Source organism: Muntiacus reevesi, chromosome 20, assembly GCF_963930625.1.
Source record: "Muntiacus reevesi chromosome 20, mMunRee1.1, whole genome shotgun sequence".
NCBI classification, from domain to species: Eukaryota; Metazoa; Chordata; class Mammalia; order Artiodactyla; family Cervidae; genus Muntiacus; species Muntiacus reevesi.
The window spans coordinates 25275216-25297216 of NC_089268.1; the positions used below are offsets into that span (position 1 = coordinate 25275216).

At 38.2% G+C, this 22001-nt stretch overlaps 1 protein-coding gene across 10 annotated transcripts in view; it reads right to left on the reverse strand.

Annotated features, from left to right (window-relative positions):
• The window catches only part of PKHD1 (PKHD1 ciliary IPT domain containing fibrocystin/polyductin), a 432300-nt gene that overhangs the window by 64486 nt on the left and 345813 nt on the right, over positions 1-22001 (reverse strand). The window contains exons 62-63 of one of the 10 annotated variants that reach the window (XM_065912095.1): positions 8225-8294; positions 6023-6868 (exon numbers count right to left, since the gene is read on the reverse strand). The exons of 8 other annotated variants lie outside the window; for them this stretch is intronic. In XM_065912095.1, the coding sequence (XP_065768167.1) occupies positions 8272-8294 (23 nt within the window). In that variant the 3' untranslated portion in view covers positions 6023-6868; positions 8225-8271. Of the gene's footprint in view, positions 1-6022; positions 6869-8224; positions 8295-19093; positions 19193-22001 lie in introns of those variants that run through there. One more of the 10 variants, XM_065912096.1, reaches the window with a different exon arrangement.

Here is a 22001-nt window from a genome sequence, read left to right on the forward strand (position 1 = left end):
AACATTGGTTTGTCAATTTCTAAGCATAATCAAGAGTCATTTTATAAGAGTGTTTCCACTTTTACTGACGTCTAGTCAAGGCTGTGGTTTTTCCAGTGGTCATGTATGGATGTGAGAGTTGGACTGTGAAGAAGGCTGAGAGCCAAAGAACTGATGCTTTTGAACTGTGGTGTTGGAGAAGACTCTTGAGAGTCCCTTGGACTGCAAAGAAATCCAACCAGTCCATCCTGAAGGAGATCAGTCCTGGGTGTTCATTGGAAGGACTGATGCTGAAGCTGAAACTCCAACACTTTGGCCACCTCATGCGAAGAGCTGACTCATTGGAAAAGACTGTGATGCTGGGAGGGATTGGGGGCAGGAGGAGAAGGGGTTGACAGAGGATGAGATGACTGGATGGCATCACCAACTCGATGGACATGAGTTTGAGTAAATTCCGGGAGTTTGTGATGGACAAGGAGGCCTGGCGTGCTGTGATTCATGGGGTCGCAAAGAATCAGATACGACTAGCAGCCGAACTGACTGATTGACTGACTGACTGACTTTTACTGAAGAAATCAATACTTCAGGGTTTCAAGTATATAACAGTGTGGTTTATTAAACATAGCTCCATTTTGAGAACAAGGGGGCCTAGGTTCCTTGTTTTGCTAAAATCCACCATTCTTAAACATTCTCTCAGAACTTCAAATTTACCTTCTTAAAAATTAGATTATTTTTCACTTAAACATCAAGGAATACACTTTGGAACACTTGAGTGACAAAGATTTGGTTCACTAAAAGAATCTGCGTGATAAACACTTTAGACCACGAAGCTAATATACATTACATACACCTTATAACAAATACTACTTTCATCTGTTAAAATAAGCCAACATGAGACTGGAAAAGAAAAAACTAGTTCTGCTATAGTGCCTAAAGTATCACAATATCATACTCTGTAGAAAAAAATCTTATCTTCTCCTTAGGTAGTTATCACGCCACATAGATTTTTAAATGTTAAAGCAATTTTTCATCTTCTGGGATCTACTTTTTAAACCTTCCATCTTCTTTCTGTAGTTATTGACTCCATGTGCCAGGCCTCTTGAAATTAGTATGTTAAGCTAAACCAACTTAATAGGGTCACTACCCATACATAGGGCTTGCTTTCCAAAGTAAAGAATTGTTTAGAGGAGGAAAATTATAAGCTTACCTAGGTATGTTGTAAAAAAGTTTGAAAAGTAACTGAGAGCAAGTGTTGTTAATGGACAAGTACTGCTCAGGTTACAATCGGCTTTAACAGTTGTAGCAAATATGGATGACTCAGAAAGACAAGAGTGAGATTAGGTTAAATAAAGATCCCTTTCAATGTTCACATCAAAAATGATTTTATCACTCAGACATCATGTTCAGTTCAGTTCAGTTTAGTTGCTCAGTCGTGTCTGACTCTTTGCGACCCCATTATTCGCAGCACGCCAGGCCTTCCTGTCCATCACCAACTCCTGGAGTTTACTCAAACTCATGTCCATCGAGTCGGTGATGTCATCCAGCCATCTCATCCTCTGTCGTCCCCTTCTCCTCTTACCCTCAATCCCTCCCAGCATCAGGGTCTTTTCCAATGAGTCAACTCTTCATGTGAGGTGGCCAAAGTATTGGAGTTTCACGCTAGCACCCCCTCAAATGGCCATACTCTGGCATCTTAGAAAGGAAACTAGTCTCTCCAGTCAAACCGCCTGCCTCAGAAAAACAAACAAACAAGCAAACTCTTGTGTTTGTATTCCTGCTGCAATTATTCCTTTACCTCAATGAAAGTTTAGTCTTGGTTCTTCACCATCTCCTCACTTCCTTCCATTCTTTACCTAATGTTTCCTCCATTCCCATCAGCTCTTTGACCCTATCATCAATATTTTCAGTCTTCGCAATATCTCCTCACTTACTCTTCTCCCATGTCCACATATAAAATCCCCATCCATGACAAAGCTATGCATTAATGTCTACCATTTTGGCTCTTGGCAAGTTTAAGAATTCTATAGAAGAGCACATAATTAAAAAAATAAGAAAGAAAGAAAGAAATTTCCAGTTGCAAAATAAATGAGTCATGAAATGTACAATGTTGGGAATATAGTCAATTTAAGTGACATCTTTGTGGTAACATATTGTAACTAGACTTATTGAGGTGATGATTTTTGAAATGTATAGGGAAAAAGTCACTATGTTGTATAATAGGAACTAACATAGTGTAGCAGGCCAATTATATTTCAAAAATAAATACTTATAGAAAAAGAGATTAGGTTTGTGGTTACCAGAGGCAAAGGGTGGAAGTGGGGAGCTGACTGAAGGCAGTCAAAAAGTACAAACTTTCAGTTATATGATAAATAAGTACTAGACATCTAATGTACTGCTTGGCAAATATAATTAACACTTCTGTACATTATATATGAAAGTTTCTAAGAGAGTAAATACTAAGATTTCTCATTACAAGATAAAAGATTTTTCTGTTTCTTGAATTTTGTATCTATATGAGATGATGGATGTTCCTTAAACTCACTGTAATAATCATTTCATGACATATGTAAGTCGAATCATTGTGCTATACATCTTACAGTTAAAAACAGTGCTGTTTTTTAAAAAGTTAAAAACAATTCTATCTCAATAAAACGGGAAGAAAAAAATTAAAATATATATTACAAGCATAAAAAAACGAATAAAAACTTTTATAAGAGAACTGTATCATTTGGTGCTGTCACAAATATTTTATCTCCAACCTCAACTGAGCCTGCAGTATTAACAAATTCCTTTTCCATTCACCTCTAGTTAAAGTTCTCTTCCAGTGAAGGCTTTAGCTGTCCCCATCCTCCCATCTTCATGACCAAGTCACTGGCTTCACAAATAAATCTCTCCCACATTTACCCCTAACATTTTAAAATAGTCACTCTTCTCTCTCTCCTTCGCATCTGACTCAAAGAAACAGGTATCTTCCCTCTTTCCCAGGCTAATGTCTACATTGGCGACCTCAGCCCTGGCTCCTCCTTGGAAGTCACAAATTAGCCTCATCAACTGCTGTTTGTCTCTTGGATCTTCAAACATCTTCCCTTTACCTGGAAGCATGTGTAAGTATCCCACCTTCTTATCTTTCCATTTACTCTCAAATTCATTGGAAAGATAATTTTAAGATATTATTTTTACTTTGTTTTATATTACGTATTAATTTTTCTCATCTTTTTGATGGGTCTCAAATCCACCAAAATCTACATTTTGCCCCATTCACTCTATTGATACTGTTCTCGGAGATGTTAGGAGAAGTCTAAGCCTCAGTTCCAGTTCTAAGATCCAGTTGCTTTTTCTGATTTAATCATAGTTGGCTTCATGATAGCATTTGTTATTGTTTTTCTTTAAATACTCTTTTGCCCTAATTCCTAGGATATCATTATCTCCTACTCTTCTTATCCCTGTTTCTCCTCAACTGCTGCTGCTTGGGGGTGGGAGTTGGGGCTGGGGGAGGCTCCTTTATCCAGTGCTTTAAGTGAAGGTGTTCTTTAGGGTTCAGTTCTTGATCTTCATCTCAACACATAAGCCCCTTGGACAAGGTCACATACAAACAGAACATGAGAGAGAGAAAGGGAAAGAGAGACTGATTCATGTGCTCATGGACCCCTACCTCATCATCTTTATAACAGAACTGAGTCAATTACCCTCTCTTTCAAAGCATTATACACACATCAAACACACCCACTTTTCTATAGCCACTCTATGCCTCAGTATGAACCACATACTCATTCCCTTCTACTAAGAATAATTAGAGCTAAGAAACCCAGAAAGTCCATAGCTTACTTATCCCACATCACATATGTAAGTCCATAAGGAGAGGTTCCTAAAGAATAACTTCTAAGTTATTCTATAGGGTGAAGCCTTGACTATATGCCCAAGATTGTAGGGAATGGTTTTACAAGAATTGTAGCAAGTCTAATCACAATAATAAATCTAAAAGGTCTATAGTATTTTCATCTTCATCTAAACATGTGGTGACTAAAGAAAAGTCCAGAAATTTGCTGAAGAAATACATGATAGAGACAGGACTCCCATCCAGCCAACCTGGATGCAGAGTTGCTCAGTGTGTGATGCTGCCTGCAGCAGAAACATGTGCAGCTTCATTAAGGCACTAATGACACTGTACAGCCATCCTCCCCTTTGTTAGTTGAAAATATTTGCAATAATAATAATGGCAGACTACATGCATTGAGTGCTTACAGCATGATCCACACCACCTTAAGTGCTTTACAAGCATTAACACTTAAATTTCACAAAGACTCTATGGCATAAGTACTACTATTACTCCCATTTTGCAAATGAGGGAAATGAGGCAAATATGGTCTAAGCATCTTTTCCATCTTTAAGTAGCTTAAGGAATGTGAACACAGGACAGTCTGTTCCAAAGCCCAAGTCCTTGACCTCTCCAGCTATTTAAGCATTTTACTGGGTTTTTTAAAGTTATATTGAGTGCCGGATCCTATGCATCCTTTCCCCCACTAACACCATCACCGAAACACTTGGCTTTGTCCTAATAATTATAGCCCTGTTGCTATGATGCTTACTTTTATCTTTTCTCCCTCTCTCTGTTTTGGCTTGTCATTTTACAGCAATGTCTAGAAATATTTTCTTTCTTAGTTTCCACAAAACTCTTCTACATTCTGTTTATTACTGGATCATCTCATTTTATTGATTTTTTTTTCATAAGCCACACACTCCCACTACCATCAAAAAATAAAACAGTTATCATTTTCTCCATATAGCCTTTTAAGTTGATGGTAACCATATACTTTATTGTTTAAACCAAGACACTTTTGAGAGTGGCTGTATTACATTTACACTGGGACAGCAAGTATGAACTTAGGTTGTTCTGGGCAAACCAGAAGGTGTAGTCCCATCACTTCTCATGCACAGAGGACAATTCAGCTATACAACCGCATTGTGACTAAGGAGATTTCTTAGCTACCAGCTTCCCCAGTGGCAATATCATGTCTTCTTCCAACAGCCCTGGCTACAGCAGAATCAGGATTCAGCTGGGGCCTTTGAATAACAACAAGCATAAGGAAAACAATCTTGCCAAAATTTTAAAACAAAAAATGAAGAATAAAAGAATAAGCTTTAAGGTTCTAAGTCTATTATAACCAATAACAAGCAGACAGAACTGAATAAAAATAGACTTAAAAGTATTTAGTAATATTTCTTTAAATCAGCAGGGTATAAAGAACAGAGACCTTACTTCTTAAAGTCTTTCTAATAAAATCCTCAGTTTAATCTTACTGAAAACACTCATTTCTTGTTAAATAAACATTATCTAATGAACAAAGGATTTTCACAAAATCCTTTCATATCTTGTTATTCTCAAGTATAAATTAAAGCTTTTAACTTGTCTTTATAATGCAACCTCAATGTCAACCCTCTAACCTTTCTCCATAGCATTTAATACTGTTATTTCTGAAACATAAAGAATGGCCAGCTTGCCAAAAAAATTAAAAGCAGAAGAAAAAAAAAGAGACAGAATATGTAAAATGAAATACTGATTTCATAATCTATTAAATTGGTAGTGATTAAGAAATAAGCTTGACCTGTTTGACCTACTTTCAGGGTTCATTTCTACAATCCTTAAGACTGAAAAGATGTTGAAGCTACCTGTCTCAGAAATTGATTTGGGGAACATTTTTTTCATAGATTGTAAAAATTATAACTAATAGCTATTTGATATCATTGGTTCAAAATAACAATATGAGTTTATGTGACTACCTCTGAGAAATATATTAGTTATAAATTTATAAGTTTTGTAGAGACTTTAACGTGTATGGGATTCTATTAGATAATAGTTAATTCTAGAACAGAAATCTTAATCCCTTCTCTTCCCTGCTCTACTATCTGTTGTACATCTGGATAAGAAAAGTAGAAGAAAAATGGCACAAACTCAAAGTGAAATTTTGAAGGAAGAAAATTTTGCCTTTGATGGCATTTCTGGTTCTTAAAGCGAAAAACAAAACAAAACAAAACAAACAAATAAAAACCCTCTACCACTTTTGGGCTCCTAAAACTATTCTCTATTCTTACAGAAGAAGAAAAAAAATTTGACTATCCTTATTTGAATTTTGGTGAAAATTTGTTCTAACAAGTTGACATTCAGTTAGTATTTACAAGTTGAACTTTTAAACTCATTAGTGGATTTGAAAGTCTATCTTCATGTAAAAGAATTACAAGCAACAAGCGTCAAGTAGTACTGCGATTTTTAGAAAGGGGTCTTCCCCACTCTGCAAACTCATAGCACTCTGAAGTGAATCTGAGTTCAGACCTGCTTTAAGGATTTGGCAGTGACAGGCAGACACCAAGTTAGCCAAGGATGCTTGCTGGTCTATAGCTCATGGACCTATTACTGATCCCCACGAAAGGGGGAAACGGGACTGAAGATTTTAGAAGGCGAGTTCTCAGGAGCAACACAGAAGGCCATCACAAGTACCATTCAACGAAGCAAAAATTTTTTGGACAAAAATCACCCAAGCCAAGGACTGAGCTATCCAATCCTGTCCTCTGTGCACTTTCCCTGGACAACCCACGATGTACAATCAGCTCTTAGTACAGATATCCTACTATTTACTACCACATTGTAAAAAGTTTCTTTTCAAGATCTAGAGTTCAGAGAGAGACCAATTGACAGAATTTTTCTGCTCTAAAACCTCTCAACTTTGGGATCAAACAGCTAAAGTGAGGATTAGCAAACCAGAACTTAGAGGTAAAGCAAAGAACTGTCAGGGCAGGCAACAGAACCCCAGTTGGTGGGATATGTGCTCCCCAGATTGTGAGCCGCTGATTGTGAGAGACGAGGAAAAACTGATGACCAATCCGTGAACACTATCTACAACAGAGAAGAGAGGAAAACAACGTTTAGTCTCACGTTTAAAAAGAAAATGGTACTAGTAATAGTCCTCTTAATAAACTGCTTTGCATGTGTGCCTAATCAAACATGCTATGAAATAACTGTAAATTGCATCATGAAATTTGTTGCTTTGCAACTTGCCTGATTATAGTAACAAGTATCCTCCCTTTATGCCCTGAGCCTGATTTGAGGGTCCGTTGGGAAAATCCCTCAATACATCCTCTGCATCTACCATGTTCAAGGCACTGTGCTTGATCCTAAAAACACAACTTCTGCTCTTTATAGACTAGGGGTTCTCAATCTAGGCGTGATTAACATACTGGACTGGACAGTTCTTTGGTGTTGAGATTCTCCTGGACATTGTAGTATATTTAGCAGCATCCCTAGCCTCTACCTACTAAATGCCAGTAAGTACAATCCCCCAGTTGTAACAACCAAGTGTCTCCAGATATTGCCTAAAGGACCTTGGGGGTTATGCATCCCAGTTGAGAAATCACTCCTGTAGAAAGATTCTCTACATACCATATCCTTAGGTTACTTACTACTCACACGGGGTAGCTGCCTCCTTAGCAAGCAAACAAATCAGTTACAACTCTGCTTATAAACAACAGCAACAGCAAATATTCTTATTGAGCAGGAAGTCTAAAGTCCAACTCCTGGGCGTTTGTAAAAGGATGAGTTTCTCACCTGGCATTTATTTTTAAAAAGTTTTTATTAAGAAGATGTAAATGCTAAATAAATTGATGCTGATACTAAATATTGCCTATACATTTAATGTCTATCTAGGAGATAGGAAGGCAGAAAAGGATCACATTATATCAGTCAATTAAATTGTTTTATTCTTAAGGAAAGAAAGCAATATATTAGAAAGAAATGGTAAAAAGTAACTAAAGAGCTGTTAATTATCAATTATTGGTGAATGATTAGCTCTGAGACCATAGCACATAAAGCTCTGAACAGTCATCTTACAAACATGGAGAGGATAAATCACGTTTTATCTTATAAAATATACGGCTTCTAGTAATATAAAACACATTATATTATATGCGGTTTTTATCTAGTCATTCTTGTAGCCTCGGGTGGAATAGAAAACTAAAATCTTTGAGAATTAGAGCAAGTATATCACAGCATTTCTTATCATTTCGGATCTAACCAGTACCATCAAAATGGCCAAAATAAAATTTGATTTTGCAAATGAACTTAACTGTACTAAAAGAAACTTCAGTGCAAGTTTCTCATCCACATCTCAACAGTGAGAATCAACACAATGTGAAACAATGGTCAAGTGCTTTATAAGAAAGATTTAAATGTCTCTCAAAAGCATCAGATAATTACTTAAGCCAGAAGCAAGATGTTAGACTAGGCAGACTAATGATCTGATCTCAGATGGTAATTCCCATGGTTCCTGAGGAGCACAAACATCAATCATTTAATAAATATGTGGTTTCCATTGGACTCCAGACTGGGTAAAAAAAAAAAAACTCAGTGGTGAGAAAACCGTCCAAGTTTTCCTGGCATATCAATATGCATGTCCCTTAAAGCAAGGCTATTTCTAACATAACACATTTCTAATCTTTCTTTCAGATTCTGTTATATTAATTAATGCCAGAATAAGAACCAGAGGGAAAAATCTACATAACTGGACAATAAAGCGATGGCTTCAAACAAGATCTCACAACTCTGCTTTTTGAATAAGTATAGGAGAGTTTCCTTTTTGGTAATACTACTTTATTTCTTTTGCAAAAAATATACTATCGTGGACTCTTCTGCCTTTCCATAATTTAGACAATTAGATCATGGTATTCAAACCCAAGGTCTCCAGTTGTGACGTGCCTGTGAAGATATCACTTGTATGTAAGTAAGAAGATACCCCTTGATTGTAAGTAAGCCTCTGTTGGTTGCTTACACCATTGCTTAAATTTTATTGACTGAGAGTTTCTTTATGTTCTTTTTTAAATTATCATACAGCAATTCTTTTTATTTTGGTGCAGGAGTCTATGGAATTCAACAATGTATGGATTTGTGTAACTCCCTTCACAATTAGGATACAAAGCAACTCAGTGATGCTCTAAAATTCCCTGTGCTACCCCATTATAATACCATTCTCACCACACCCAGACCTCTGGCAATCACTGACTTTTTCATTGTCTTTACAGTTTTTCCCTTTCCAACATATCACACAGTTGAAATCATAGAGTAAGTAGCCTTTTCGTACTGACTTCTTTCACTCCCCGTCATTGAGAATCATCCATTTTGCCTGTATCGATACGAATATGTACCAACAGTTCATGCCTTTTTATCTGAGTAGTATTATACTTCTCAGGTGGCATCAGTAGTAAAGAATCTGCCAGCCAATTCAGGAACGCAAGAGACGCGGGAAGAGACCTGGGTCAGGAAGGTCCCCTGGAGTAGGAAATGGAGACCCACTCCAATATTCTTGCCTGGAAAATTCCATGGACAGAGAAACCTGGCAGGCTACAGTCCATGGATCACAAAGAGTTGGGAGGACCTTAGGGACTGAACAACAACAGTATTCTACTGCATGGATATGCCAGAGCTTATTTATCCAGGCCCCTCATGAAGGATACTGGGTTGTTTCCAGCTTCTGACTATCACCAATAAAGCTGCTCTGAACATTTTTTAATAGGAAAGAACACATCTGACTCCATCTTAGATCTGTTCTATTGCCTGTGCTTAGTCATGCTGACTCTGCTTCTTCTGTAAAAGATGTTGCCCGTGGCCTACAATACACAGGATAGCCCATTCTGAAGGTTCTGACCTATAGGAGTCCATTCATATAAAGAAAAAAGGCTGCAGAACAGAATAGTTGCTGTATTGGAGATTTATAGGAACATTGAGACTTGACCTATGTGGACAGCTGCTAGAACAAATGATCCAATCCTAAGAAGTATGCAGCAATTAGCCATGCCCTGGGCTTCCCTGATGGCTCAGATGGTATAGAATCCACCTGCAATGCAGGAGTCCTGAGTTCAACCCCTGGGTTGGGAAGACCCCCTGGAGAAGGAATGGCAACCCACTCCAGTATTCTTGCCTGGAGAATCCCATGGACAGAGGAGCCTGGCGGGCTACAGTCCATGGGGTCTCAAAGAGCCGTACATGACTGAGCGGCTAAGCACAGCACACAGCCATGCCTCTTCCTCACCCTGCCTTTAAAGTGCTTTGCTGAACCATCTGAGGAGTTTGGGGCTTTTTCCACATGAGCCACCCATTCTTCTACCCCTTCTCTACTCCCTGCAATAAACCTTTCTCTGATCCAGACTCCGACATTTCAGTTTGTTTGACCTCACTGTGTGTTCGGCACAGGAACTTGCATTTGGGAACAATATGTCTGCAAGTTTTAGAGTGAACATAAGTTTTCATTTCTCTAGAGTAAATAACCATAAACAGGATTTCTGGAGAACATTTTGAGTATATGGGCTTCCCAGGTGGTGCTACTGATAAAGAACCTGCCTGCCAATGCAGGAGACACAGGAGACGTGGGTTTGATCCCTGGGCCAGGAGGATCCCTTGGAGGAGGGCATGGCAACCCACTCCAGTATTCTTGCCTGGAGAATCCCATGGACAGAGGAGATTGGCATGCTACAGTCCTTAGGGTCGCAGAGTTGGACATGATTGAAGTGACATAGCATGCATGCATGCACATGTTAAGTACATATATATAATTTTGTAAGAAACTTCCAAACTATTTTCAGAGTATCTATATTCTTTATATACTATATCTATATATCTACAAGCAATGTATGCTCCTCATTCTCACTAATACTTGATATTATTGGTTGACAGTTTTAAGAATTCTAGAGTGACTTCCTTTAAAAATATCTTTATCAACTGTTATAATACCTTTTAGCACTCCAGTTGAAAAATAGCATTATTTTCCAATAAAGTGTTTTGTACAAAGTATTCAGATATCAAACATTTGAAACCATAATAAAATGTTTTATTCAATACTATAAGAGCCTCTAAAATTGCATTATAACATTGGTCAGGGGAGCTGCAATAGCTCTGAGCTACTTATTTAATTCTTTTTGTATCTACAACAACTATAAAAATGTGCACCATGCTGTTACAAGAATCAGAATCACACTCATTAGATCAACAAACAAATATTCAGTGAGAATTATTATCCTAGGAATAGTCATGAATAGAACAGATTGGGCTTCTGTACTCATGAGGTGTTTATGTATACATACACACAAAAATAATAATCAATTGCCTGAGTAATTATTCACTTTAAAGATATGCATAGGGTATATTAGCTGGGGATGTTTTATAACTTGAACTTAGCTTGATCATTGCCAGGTACTCACTCATAGAAAGCATAAATAGAAAATGTCAAATATGCTTTAATTCTGATTTCATAGCAAATAATAAAATCCCCAAGTGTTCTGAGATAGTACAAACAAGAACCTGAAATATAATATAAATTGTGATGACTGAACAAAGACCTCTAGTTCCAAGTTTCTGGAAAAAGCAGATTTAGAATGCAAACAGAAAACCATGACTGATACTTTAAAATATCAAGCCTCTTTTGATAAATGGAGGGAGCGTCTGGGTGTCATCAATAGCTAAAACTCAATTCTCCTCTCTGGCTGAAGGATGTCCCCAGGCCCCATATCCTTCTTTCTTTCTCTGAATTCTGTCTTGTCCAGATTCCCAGTTTTCATGTCATTAATAAGGATCATATTCTTATTTTCTAAATCCTTATTCTCTAATTCTCTATTTTAATTCTCTAAGTTCTTATTCTCTAAGTCCTCTGGATCACTGACTCTGGATTATACCTGGAGTTTTTCAGGGGAAGACAGTAGCCCATGAAGGACTCCTATCTCACTGCACATCCCACCCCCTCAGCTGGGTTGTCCAGAGAAGAAATCAGACATGAAGAGCTCATTTGTGATTCACTAAGGAAAGAATAATATGCCAAAACCATTCTTTCCATGTGCACTTGACATCACTACCTTCGATAAAATGCAGCCCATTACCTAAAAGCTCTGTGAAATTTGCAGGGAATTGAAAGCCTCATGCTTATACAAAAGGCTAAGTCATTTTCTCAGAGTTGAGCAAATCACAAAGAGAGTTCAACTGCTAACAAGATTCCTCAGACATGAAGCCAAGAGAACATAATCAGTTCACCCTAATTGATGGCATACAGTTTTACTACATAACTGATGGTTTTAAACTCCTAGCCAATTAGTTTGTCAAACAGAGGTTAAATTCTTGACTGGTTTATTCCAACTACACTTAGGCAGGATTTACAATGCAACCCACCTCATCAAGGCAGCTGAAAATGTACCCTTTTAATAAGTGAAATTAGGAAGGACTTCCCAGTAATCAAAAAATAAAAAGAAAAATTTCACTAAAACACTTAACTAACCAAGACATTAACTCTGGGTTTTAATTTCAGTCTATGTAATTCCTTTTTTGTGTGGTTACCTACTTTTGAGATCTTTTAAAATATATTTATGGTTGGTGTCACTGCAGTTTGAAATAATGCTGCAGTTTGAAAATATTAAATTATAATTAACTAACAATCAGCCAATTGGCCTGACATATTAATTTGGAGCCATCTCTTAAGCTGTGTGAATTATCACCTCAAGTTCTTGACAGATTTCTCCATTTCTTCTAGCTAATGTATAGCAGAGAGTTAAGTCTGTCTGAAGAGTCTAGCATTTATTTCTGATCATACACCTAAATCAATTAACCACTTTTTACTAAACATCCATTCTGCATTCAGCCCTGTGACCAGTCAAGAAAGGTACACAAGAAGGTCAGACGTAGCTACAGGTGAGAAGCAGAACTCACGGTTTTAATATTCAGGCCAGTATTAAAAAGTTGAAATAGAGAAATTTTTATACATTAATGACTCCTTAAACTTATATAAAATATTTTATAGAATAGTGGGCAGCAAACCTTTCTTGTAAGAGATTTGACATTTTTGGCAAAGTTGAAGATATTATATACATACCTGTTTAATAAGAGAAAAAATAAATTTCCACAAACTTATGGATGAAATTCAGAACTTGTATCCAATTTACCTTACCTTGGACAATGTAATTAACAGAAGTTATTGCCATAAATTTTATCTTCTAAGACCTCAATAAATGACAGGGAATGTACCAAACTTTCTCTGGGACTTGGAATTATCAGAAATCCATTTTTTGTTTGAAGTTGCCTTCAATTAAATATTATTTACTATAATTCTCCTGAATTTGTGGTAGGTGATGAGGATGCAAAGAATGGTTTCCTGCCCTCAAAGCACTAAAATTAAAGAGCAGAAAGACAAATGGACAAAGTACAATAATGATATGTATCATGTCTGCAATAAAAATGTATATATAAACATATACATATATATTTTAGTGCTACATAAACATTTGTTTAAAGTGCTACATAAACACAGAGGGAGGACTTAGGAAAATGCTGTTGAAAATTTCTCTAAAAATGTATATTTCTCTTCTTGAAATATTAGTAAAAAGGATCTTTCTGTGTCGCTTCTGAATGACCATCCTGGTCTATTTTCATGGTATAGCTTTATAAACAGGCATTCCAGGTAATTTGCCTGAATTGAAAGGGACAATGAGAACACAATCAGGTATTTTATTTATGTTTTTACTACATCTGTTATAATAACCTTTTTTTATTCTGACAATTAAGGTTCTGTTTATTTGAAAGCTCCAGTTAATGGAGAATTGTTCCCTAGCCATCTCAAGAATTAAAATGAGAATTTACAACAAACAAGAAAACTCCAGATTACTCAATATAAATCCAAGGTAGAAGAAAGAAGGGAGAAAACTCTAATATTATTTTTTACCTTTCAAACTAATGCAATATACAATAGGTAATAAACACCCAAACTATTCACATATTTTATAAATTCATAAGGAAACCAAATTCTTACATCTCCTCTCTCCTGAGGAGGTCAGCGGTGAACCATGACCTAAAATGTGGCAACCTGGCTGGTGAATGAAGCACTAAAAGGCTCATAACTTTTTGTCTTCAGATATCAATTAGATGACAACTTTGGCATCTCTCTGCATTACACCAAAAGGTCCACCTTTGGTTTTAATTCCCGAAAGCTTATCTGGCTATAAACACAAATACAAGGGTTTAGAAGGTGCTCTGCTGTTTCTGAGGGACATAGGTTATTCATATCTCTGCTCTAATGATCCTAGTTTGAAAGATTCCTAGTACATTTCCAAGAAGGTATTGCTACCTCAGAAAGTTCTGTCAGTCCTGCTAATGCTAATGAAAGGCAGTAGGAACCAGATGAGACATGATACATCTTCTGCCCTTCTTTGTCCTTCCCCTGACATTCACATCCATCAATCAATACCTGTAGAAAGGGAGTGTATCCACAATCCCTTCATTTCACTGTTGAAATTAAGAGAATGAGTCAGAAGAACATACTGACCAAAGGTACAGAGGCTTCGAGCAACATGGAATGTTTAATTTTACTGTGGAGGGATATGGTGGCCTAAAAGGAGGACTGGCCTTGTAAGGGAGGTCCTATCACACAGCCTATCAGATATTGCAGTAATGAATTTAGATTTTATTTTATAAAATAGAGGGAGACCAGTTAAAAGTTTTACGCTGATGTTTATATGATCACATTTGCATTTTAGAAAAAGCATGTCTTCCATGGGTAGATTGCATTAATAGAATTATAGAGGTTTAGAGTAGGAAAAATGCAGGAGACACAGGTTCAATCCCTGGATCAGGAAGATCCCCTGGAGAAGGAAATGACAATGCAATCCAGTATTCTTGCCTGGAGAATTCCATGGATAGAAGAGCTTGGTGGGCTATAGTCCATGGGGTCGCAAAGAGTTGGGAATGACTTAGCAACTGAACAATAACAAAAAGTAGGGAGAGACAGAACAGTATTCACTGCTATAGCTCAGATAAAGGCCCACACCAAGGTAGTAGGGATAAAATGGAAAAGAGGATGAATTTATCAACTTTAATGTATTTGGCAAGCCATTGTGACTACATGAAGACTACATGAAAGAAGGGGCTGAGATGGTGAAGCAGCAAGGGTGACTAAACTACTAATTTGGGAGACTTATAAGAGATGGAGGGCTGAAGATAAGGCATTCTAACATAGGTAGAATGGAGATGTCTAACAGATGGTTGGGTATGCAGATGTGGAAGTTAGGGGTGAATCTGAAACAAGGGTCAAGATTTGGGATCTAAGAGTTGAAGGCCAGGGCATTAATAAGATAAAGAGAGGAAAAAGAGGAAAAGAAGATGGTTAATGGCAAAACTTTAAAGATCACTAACATTGGTGGAATGAGGAGAAGAGGACTCAGATGGAGAAAAGGAGAAGGAGGCAATGGCTGGGGCAGTGGAAATTCCAAAAAAATTTTTTGTAAAAACTCAGACTAGCAAGAAGGTCAGAAAGGGGCTTAAATATTCATTACAAGAATTAAGGAAATTTAGTTATGTGTATCCAAGAGTGGGGATACTGCTAGACATTACATTTCCACCCTGGTCCCGACCCCTTTCAGTACTCTACTACTGAGAAGTTGGAGAACCAGGAAAGCACGTTGCCTTGGAAACCAAAGCAGGATGTGACTTGAAGAATCAGGGAGCAGACTCAGTCAAATTCTGCAGAGACTATATAGATAAGGGGAAAGCATCCAGTTATTTGCAATCACTGATGTTGGCCAGTGCAATTTAAGTGAAGAAAAGAGGAAACAAGCCACAGTGCAGTGGGAGAGACTGAATAAGACGTAAGGAAGAGTCAATCAGGGCACTTTTCCTTTAAGAAGTTTGACTATGGCTGAAGCAGACACAGCTGGAGCCACAGAGGGATACAGGGTCAAGGGCCTCAAGAACAGTTTGAAGATACAAGCAGAGACCTTGTCTCAGACTTGCTCCTCACAACCCAACATGATAGATGTGCAACGCCCATTGCACAGATTGATGGCTGCCCTTCTCCAGAAAATGTCTCTCTCATAGGGCCCCATTTCCATCTAAAAGTCCACCAGGAAAGATTCATTTAGTTGGACCTTAAAGACTTTTTACTAGCAGCAATTTTCTATTAAAGTGAAAATACCCAAGTAACAACTGGAAATAAGGCCAGGATAGATGCTTGAAGGAGAAAAGGGAAGTGAGAAGGCAAACACCAAAGAAAATCAGTGCCTGTCTCACAGTTCTGCCTGAGTTGGCCCTGAATTCAATCAGCAGTAATAACAGAAAATTACATGTGTTGTGTAATGGGCAGAAAAACTGTTTAATCACTGGTGCTGTTGAGCTGAAATTATCCTTTGTGGCCTACATAGAGAGAAGCAGCATACACAGATCGTCAATTTCCAAGGATAAAATTTCAACTTAATAATCTTAATACAAATTTAGATAAAAATTAAATCTATTAGGTGATATGCATGGCACTTACAATGTTAAAAGCCCATGGTCAAACACACAGGAATTCATTGTAATTTGCCCTAATTATAATCACAGAAGTAAAATAAGGATGGATGTGGGTTTTACAGTGGTTCTAGGTAACTTTTGAAAGGTAACAGTATATGTCTTCCCCTTCCTCCCCCCAAAACCCACCCCCCCCTCAGTTTGGCATATTGATTATTTTGAGCTGAAAACAATTTAGAAATAGCAGATACAAGAAAAGATCTCTGCCTTTTGTAATAGTGTCTCCCCTCCCTCTCTCTACCAGGAAGGACTAAAGTTAGTCATTTGAGACTCTAGACCCTTAGCCTAGAAATGGTGCCAGAAAAGTCCACATCACAAACATTATCACGTAACCCTGATCTACATTTAGTGTCTCCATATATTTACCTTCCCACAACTTAGCACCTCTGTAAGTTCAAAGTCCCTTTCTTTTGTCTTGTCACTTTTCTTTGCTAAGATGTCCAAGGTCTAAGCTCAGGTTCTAACCACTCTTTTGAGTTACTCATCATCAAGTAATCCCATGTGTATGCACAATGTACACATTAATGAACTTATGTTTGCTTTTCTGCTCTGGGCCTCTCCGATGCTGCCCATGAGATGAACCACTTAGCATTCATACACATGCAACCAGAAAGTGTTAGGATTAGGGTTTTGACCAATCGGAGACATGAACAGGTATCTTTTCCTTTTGCCCATAGGAAGAATGGAGATACAATTCAAAAGGGTCTTCACGAGTCCTTGAGGATCAAGCATCTCCTGTAATATCTTGAGTTGCTTTCCCTCCTTTGTTTCACTCTTTCTATCCCCTGCTTCTGTTCCTGGATCATTTCCCAAATAAATAACCTATGTGTGAACTTTGTCTCTGGTTCTGCTTTCAACAGCATCCAGGATAAGAGGAGGCCATTTCCCCCATCATTAGACCATCTTGCCTCTCTCCTCCAGAGCTTTATATCACTAATATGCAACAGCTAACATACTTTATCTGAAGAGGAAATCCTCTGTCTCTGATGGACCTGCCTTCTTCATTTCCTGTGAATAGCAGAGCTATCTGCATCTGCAGGGTCTCAGGACTGCACTGAGAATATTTGTCTACCTCGGCTGGAAGCCCTTCTGATTAGTCAGGCTCCTTGAGTTGGAAACATAAGGATTTATAATGAAAAAGAATCACACAGTAAAAACAGAAAGAATGAAAAGAAAACAAACCAATAAAGAACCTATCCTATCATAATATTTGAGGTTCTGGTATTTGCTGGCTTTGGAGGCAGTTCAAAATAAATGAAAGAAATGTGTATTTTATTAAATGCTAATATTTAGAAGATGTAGAAGGGGAAGGAAAGATAAATGCTTCCAATCATATTTGCAAATATGAGTTGTCTCCTAGCCCCTTCAAAACAGTTAGAGGTTTTCCTTGTATCTGAGCCACCTACGCAGTTTTGGAAGTAACGCCTGAGACCAACAAGAAAAACTGAGTGAGGGGTAGTGAAGCTGCACGTGCATCCAACCACAGACCTGGGCAACACACCGTGCTCTAAGTCTGGACTGTAATACAATCATGAGCCCTTTCTAGCCTTGCAGCTGCCCATCCGACTTCCTCCCCAGGAAGAGCCTATTGCTTCTGACCCCACATAGGTCTGCCTGTAATAAACTCTATCCTCCCCTCGCAACATCTGCTATTGTTAACATGATCTCTGTTTGTCTTGAAGTATAAATAGGCCCCAAATTTCAAGAGTTCAGAATACACTGAACCGTAACAGCATAGCTTTTTCTTTCTCTTCTTGGTAAGAGCCTTATCCCTCTCTTGGGTTTTGGAATTCATTTTAAGAACAACAATGAAATAAAGTGGAGAGGAAGAAGATTTGCGAGGATCAGGAGGACTCTAGGGGGTCAGAAATGAACAGTTGGCCCTGGCTCTTGTTTTTCCTATATTTGCCGGAATACACGCTGACAGTCCATTTGAGCCATTTTCTGTATTGTTTTTCCATGCTAAAGTTGAGTGTTTTGGACAAGGGAAGGAGCTAATTGTATTACTAATTAGTACCCAAAGTGTTTCACAATGTTCAAACTGACTAACTTTTAATTTTGCTTGAACAGGACAATTTCTTGTTTCTTATAATTGATGTACTCATTATCAAGAAGTGAAAATAGGTGAGCAGTAGTCCTGGCTTCAGATGTAGGGTGATGGTAAAAAGCAAGACGCTGAGGCCTCACAGCATTAGATTCTCAGCCTAGACCTGTCAGAAGGTAAATTGACCTCATTTCTTTGAACCCCAATTTACTTATCTATAAAATGGATGAAATGAGTAATTTATTTCACAGTGCTGTTAAAGTAGTAAATGAAATAATGCATGTGAAATGCTTGTTAAGTGTGTTCAGTAACTATTAGGTGATAATGATTCTTCAGCATATGTGATTTTATCTTCCAGTGAGACTCAGAAAGTCTTACAATCCAGTTATCAGAGCTCCCTCTCCTAGGGAGGAATCAACTCCATATGAATCTCCAGCTGAGGGGTTAAAACAGATAAAATGCTTAGAAGAGTACCTAGCAGGTTGCAAATACTTGATAAATGTTAGCTATTCATCACCATCACTATCAATGTATCATTAATAATGTACAATTATCCTTATTACTGTAATCTGTTTACCAAGTGAGCTGGACTCAGCAGGTGCAAGAGAGGAAATTTAGTCTTCCTAACCCACTCCCAGTTAAACTCATGCTGTCAAATAATTCTTTCTCAGATGCTGGATGAAACCCCAGGTAGATGACATAGCTTTTCTGATTACTCTCACATATGAAACATTCCAGTCCAGTCCAATGCAATCTCAAATCCTTTTGAAACCTTCTTCCTTCCTTCAGCTTGAGTCAGTTTTGAGCTGAGAAATCTGTGTTGGAGAAAAATATGATTGGTTTTGCATTATTTTTCTACTTCAGTCCCTCTTCCTCCACTAACTATGAAGTCTCCAGTTTTCCAGGATTGAGCTTGGGGCCTGGAGTTGAGAGACAGAAGAGCTATATAGAACAGAAGAGGTTTCCCAGAACTAAGAATATATGTTGTTGTTGTTCAGTCACTAAGTTGTGTCCAACTCGTTGTGAATCCACGGACTGCCAGGCTTCCCTGTCCTCTACTATCTCCCAGAGTTTGCTCTGTCATTCCCTTCTCCCCCTGCCTTCAATATTTCCCAGCAGCAGAGTCTTTTCCAATGAATCAGCTCTTTGCATCAGGTGGCCAAAGTATTGGAGCTTCAGCTTCAGCATCAGTCCTTCTAATGAATATTTAGGGTTGATTTTCTTTAGGATTGACTGGTTTGACCGCTTTGCTATCAAGGAACTCTCAAGAGTCCTCTCCAGCACCACAATTAGAAAGCATCAATACTTTGGCACTCAACCTTCTTTATGGTCCAACTCTCACATCCATACATGACAACTGGAAAAACCACAGCTTTGATTACGGATGTTTGTCGGCAAAATGATGTCTCTGCTTTTTAATACGCTGTCTAGGTTTGTCAAAGTTTTTCTTCCAAAGAGCAAGTGTCTTAATTTCACAGCTGTATTCACCAGCCACAGTGATTTTGGAGCCTAAGAAAATAAAATCTGTCACTGTTGCCACTTTTTCCTCATCTGTTAGCCAAGAAGTGATGGGACCACATGCCATGATCTTAGTTTTTTTAATGTTGAGTTTAACATTTATCATCTAGTTAACTTAGCATTGATACCCTGAGTATTGAAAATGTCTAAAACTAACTCTTTTTCTTGACCCTCCTGTGGGTCCCATAGAGATTTGCACTCAGGATCTACAGTTGCCTATCTGGCATGGAGATGCCTGCTTCTAAATGGCTATTTACAACTTTTCTGATAGCCTCTGATGCCCAGCATTCACCTCTCACTTGAGGTTACCTCACACCTCTTGGGTGAGTCTGTTAAAATGGGACATGATACGCTCCACTAATAAGCACAGACTTGTAATACTGTGGGCCTGGGATCTTTGCTCAGCAAGCTGGGAAGTGAAACCTTCTTTAGTACAAGTCACTTAGCCCATCCCTCACCTACAGACTCTTCTTCAGGGTGTCTGATAGCAGTCTCTGCCTGTAAACTTCTAGTGGTAACTTAAAACCCAACTCCCTCTGTGTTTTTGAGTCCTTATCTTATAAAGGTACATAGTGAAATACCCAACATTAAAATAATCTTGACGGGGTAGGAGTGAGTGGGTAGTGAGACAAAACAAAGTTAAACATGAGTTGATAACTGAAGAAACTGAGTGATGGATACATAGAGGTTTTATAATCTTATCCTTATGTTTGAAGATTTTTAAAGTTTAAGCACAGAAAAGAAACAATAAAGGAATACTAATTGAGGGGGGGAGGAGTGAAAACAAATCAAATTTTTTGTTTTCTGGAAAAAAAAAATACTCCTTTGAGAGGATAGAAGGGTAAGCAGTATGCTCTGCCCTCCTGTGAGAAGAGATGAATAGTTCACAGCATACTGAAACTTAATTACAGTATGATCCTACAGAAAGTGCCCTTTCTCCTCTTCCCTTATACCTGGAGGTACCTGAAGGCATAGAGAGAGGTTACCCTAGGTTCTAGCCACTTCCTTGATAACAACATAGATTGTCTTAGCCTGCACTGTCCATCATAGTAGCCACTCACCACATGTAGCTATGTAAGTTTAGATTTTAATTAATCACAATAAAATAAAGTAAGATTCCGTTCCTCAAGCTCACTAGTCACTTCCAACTGCTCAATACACACATGTGCTAGTAGCAACCATGTTGGACAGCACAGATACAGAAAATTTTTGTCATTGACAGCAATGGAACTCTGGAGCCTCACTTTAGAAGGGGAAGTGAAAATTTTAGTCACTGAATTTGCAATGCCAAGAACTGTAGCCTGCCAGGCTCCTTTGTCCATGGAATTCTCCAAGCAAGAATACTGGAGAGGGTTGCCATTCCCTTCTCCAGGGATTCTTTCCAACCCAGGGATTGAACCTGGGTCTCCTGCATTGTAGGCAGATTCTATACCATCTGAGCCACCAAGGAAGCCTCTTAGAAGGTGAAGGTTTTGTCAACTATTGTTTTGTTCTCAGGCCTTGGAACTTCTCTTGAAGCCATGGACCAAGAGAAGATTCATATTTACCAGTTTTTTATATAATCAATAAGCAGATAGATTTTGACAACTGTGTTCTGGACTAGGGATACATTAAGGCAAATGAAAACAAGACCATTTTTCATGATGCTATAATCTTAGATAAATAGAAGTAATTAACTAAGGTTTTCATGTTTGAGCTTCAAGTCTAAATACTGTCTACTGCTGCTGCTGCTAAGTCACTTCATTCGTGTCCGACTCTGTGTGACCCCATAGACGGCAGCCCACCAGGCTCCCCCGTCCCTGGGATTCTCCAGGCAAGAACACTGGAGTGGGTTGCCATTTCCTTCTCCAATGCATGAAAGTGAATAGTGAAAGTGAAGTTACTCAGGCATGTCCGACTCTTAGCGACCCCATGGACTGCAGCCCACCAGGCTCCTCCGTCCACGGAATTTTCCAGGCAAGAGTACTGGAGTGGGGTGCCATTGCCTTCTCTGAAATACTGTCTATTCAGGCAGAATAAACACCTCCATCATTTTTCCCCCATGATGAGACACAGAAGAGCATCCACCAAAATTATTTCCCTTTATATTTATGGTGTTTTATAGTT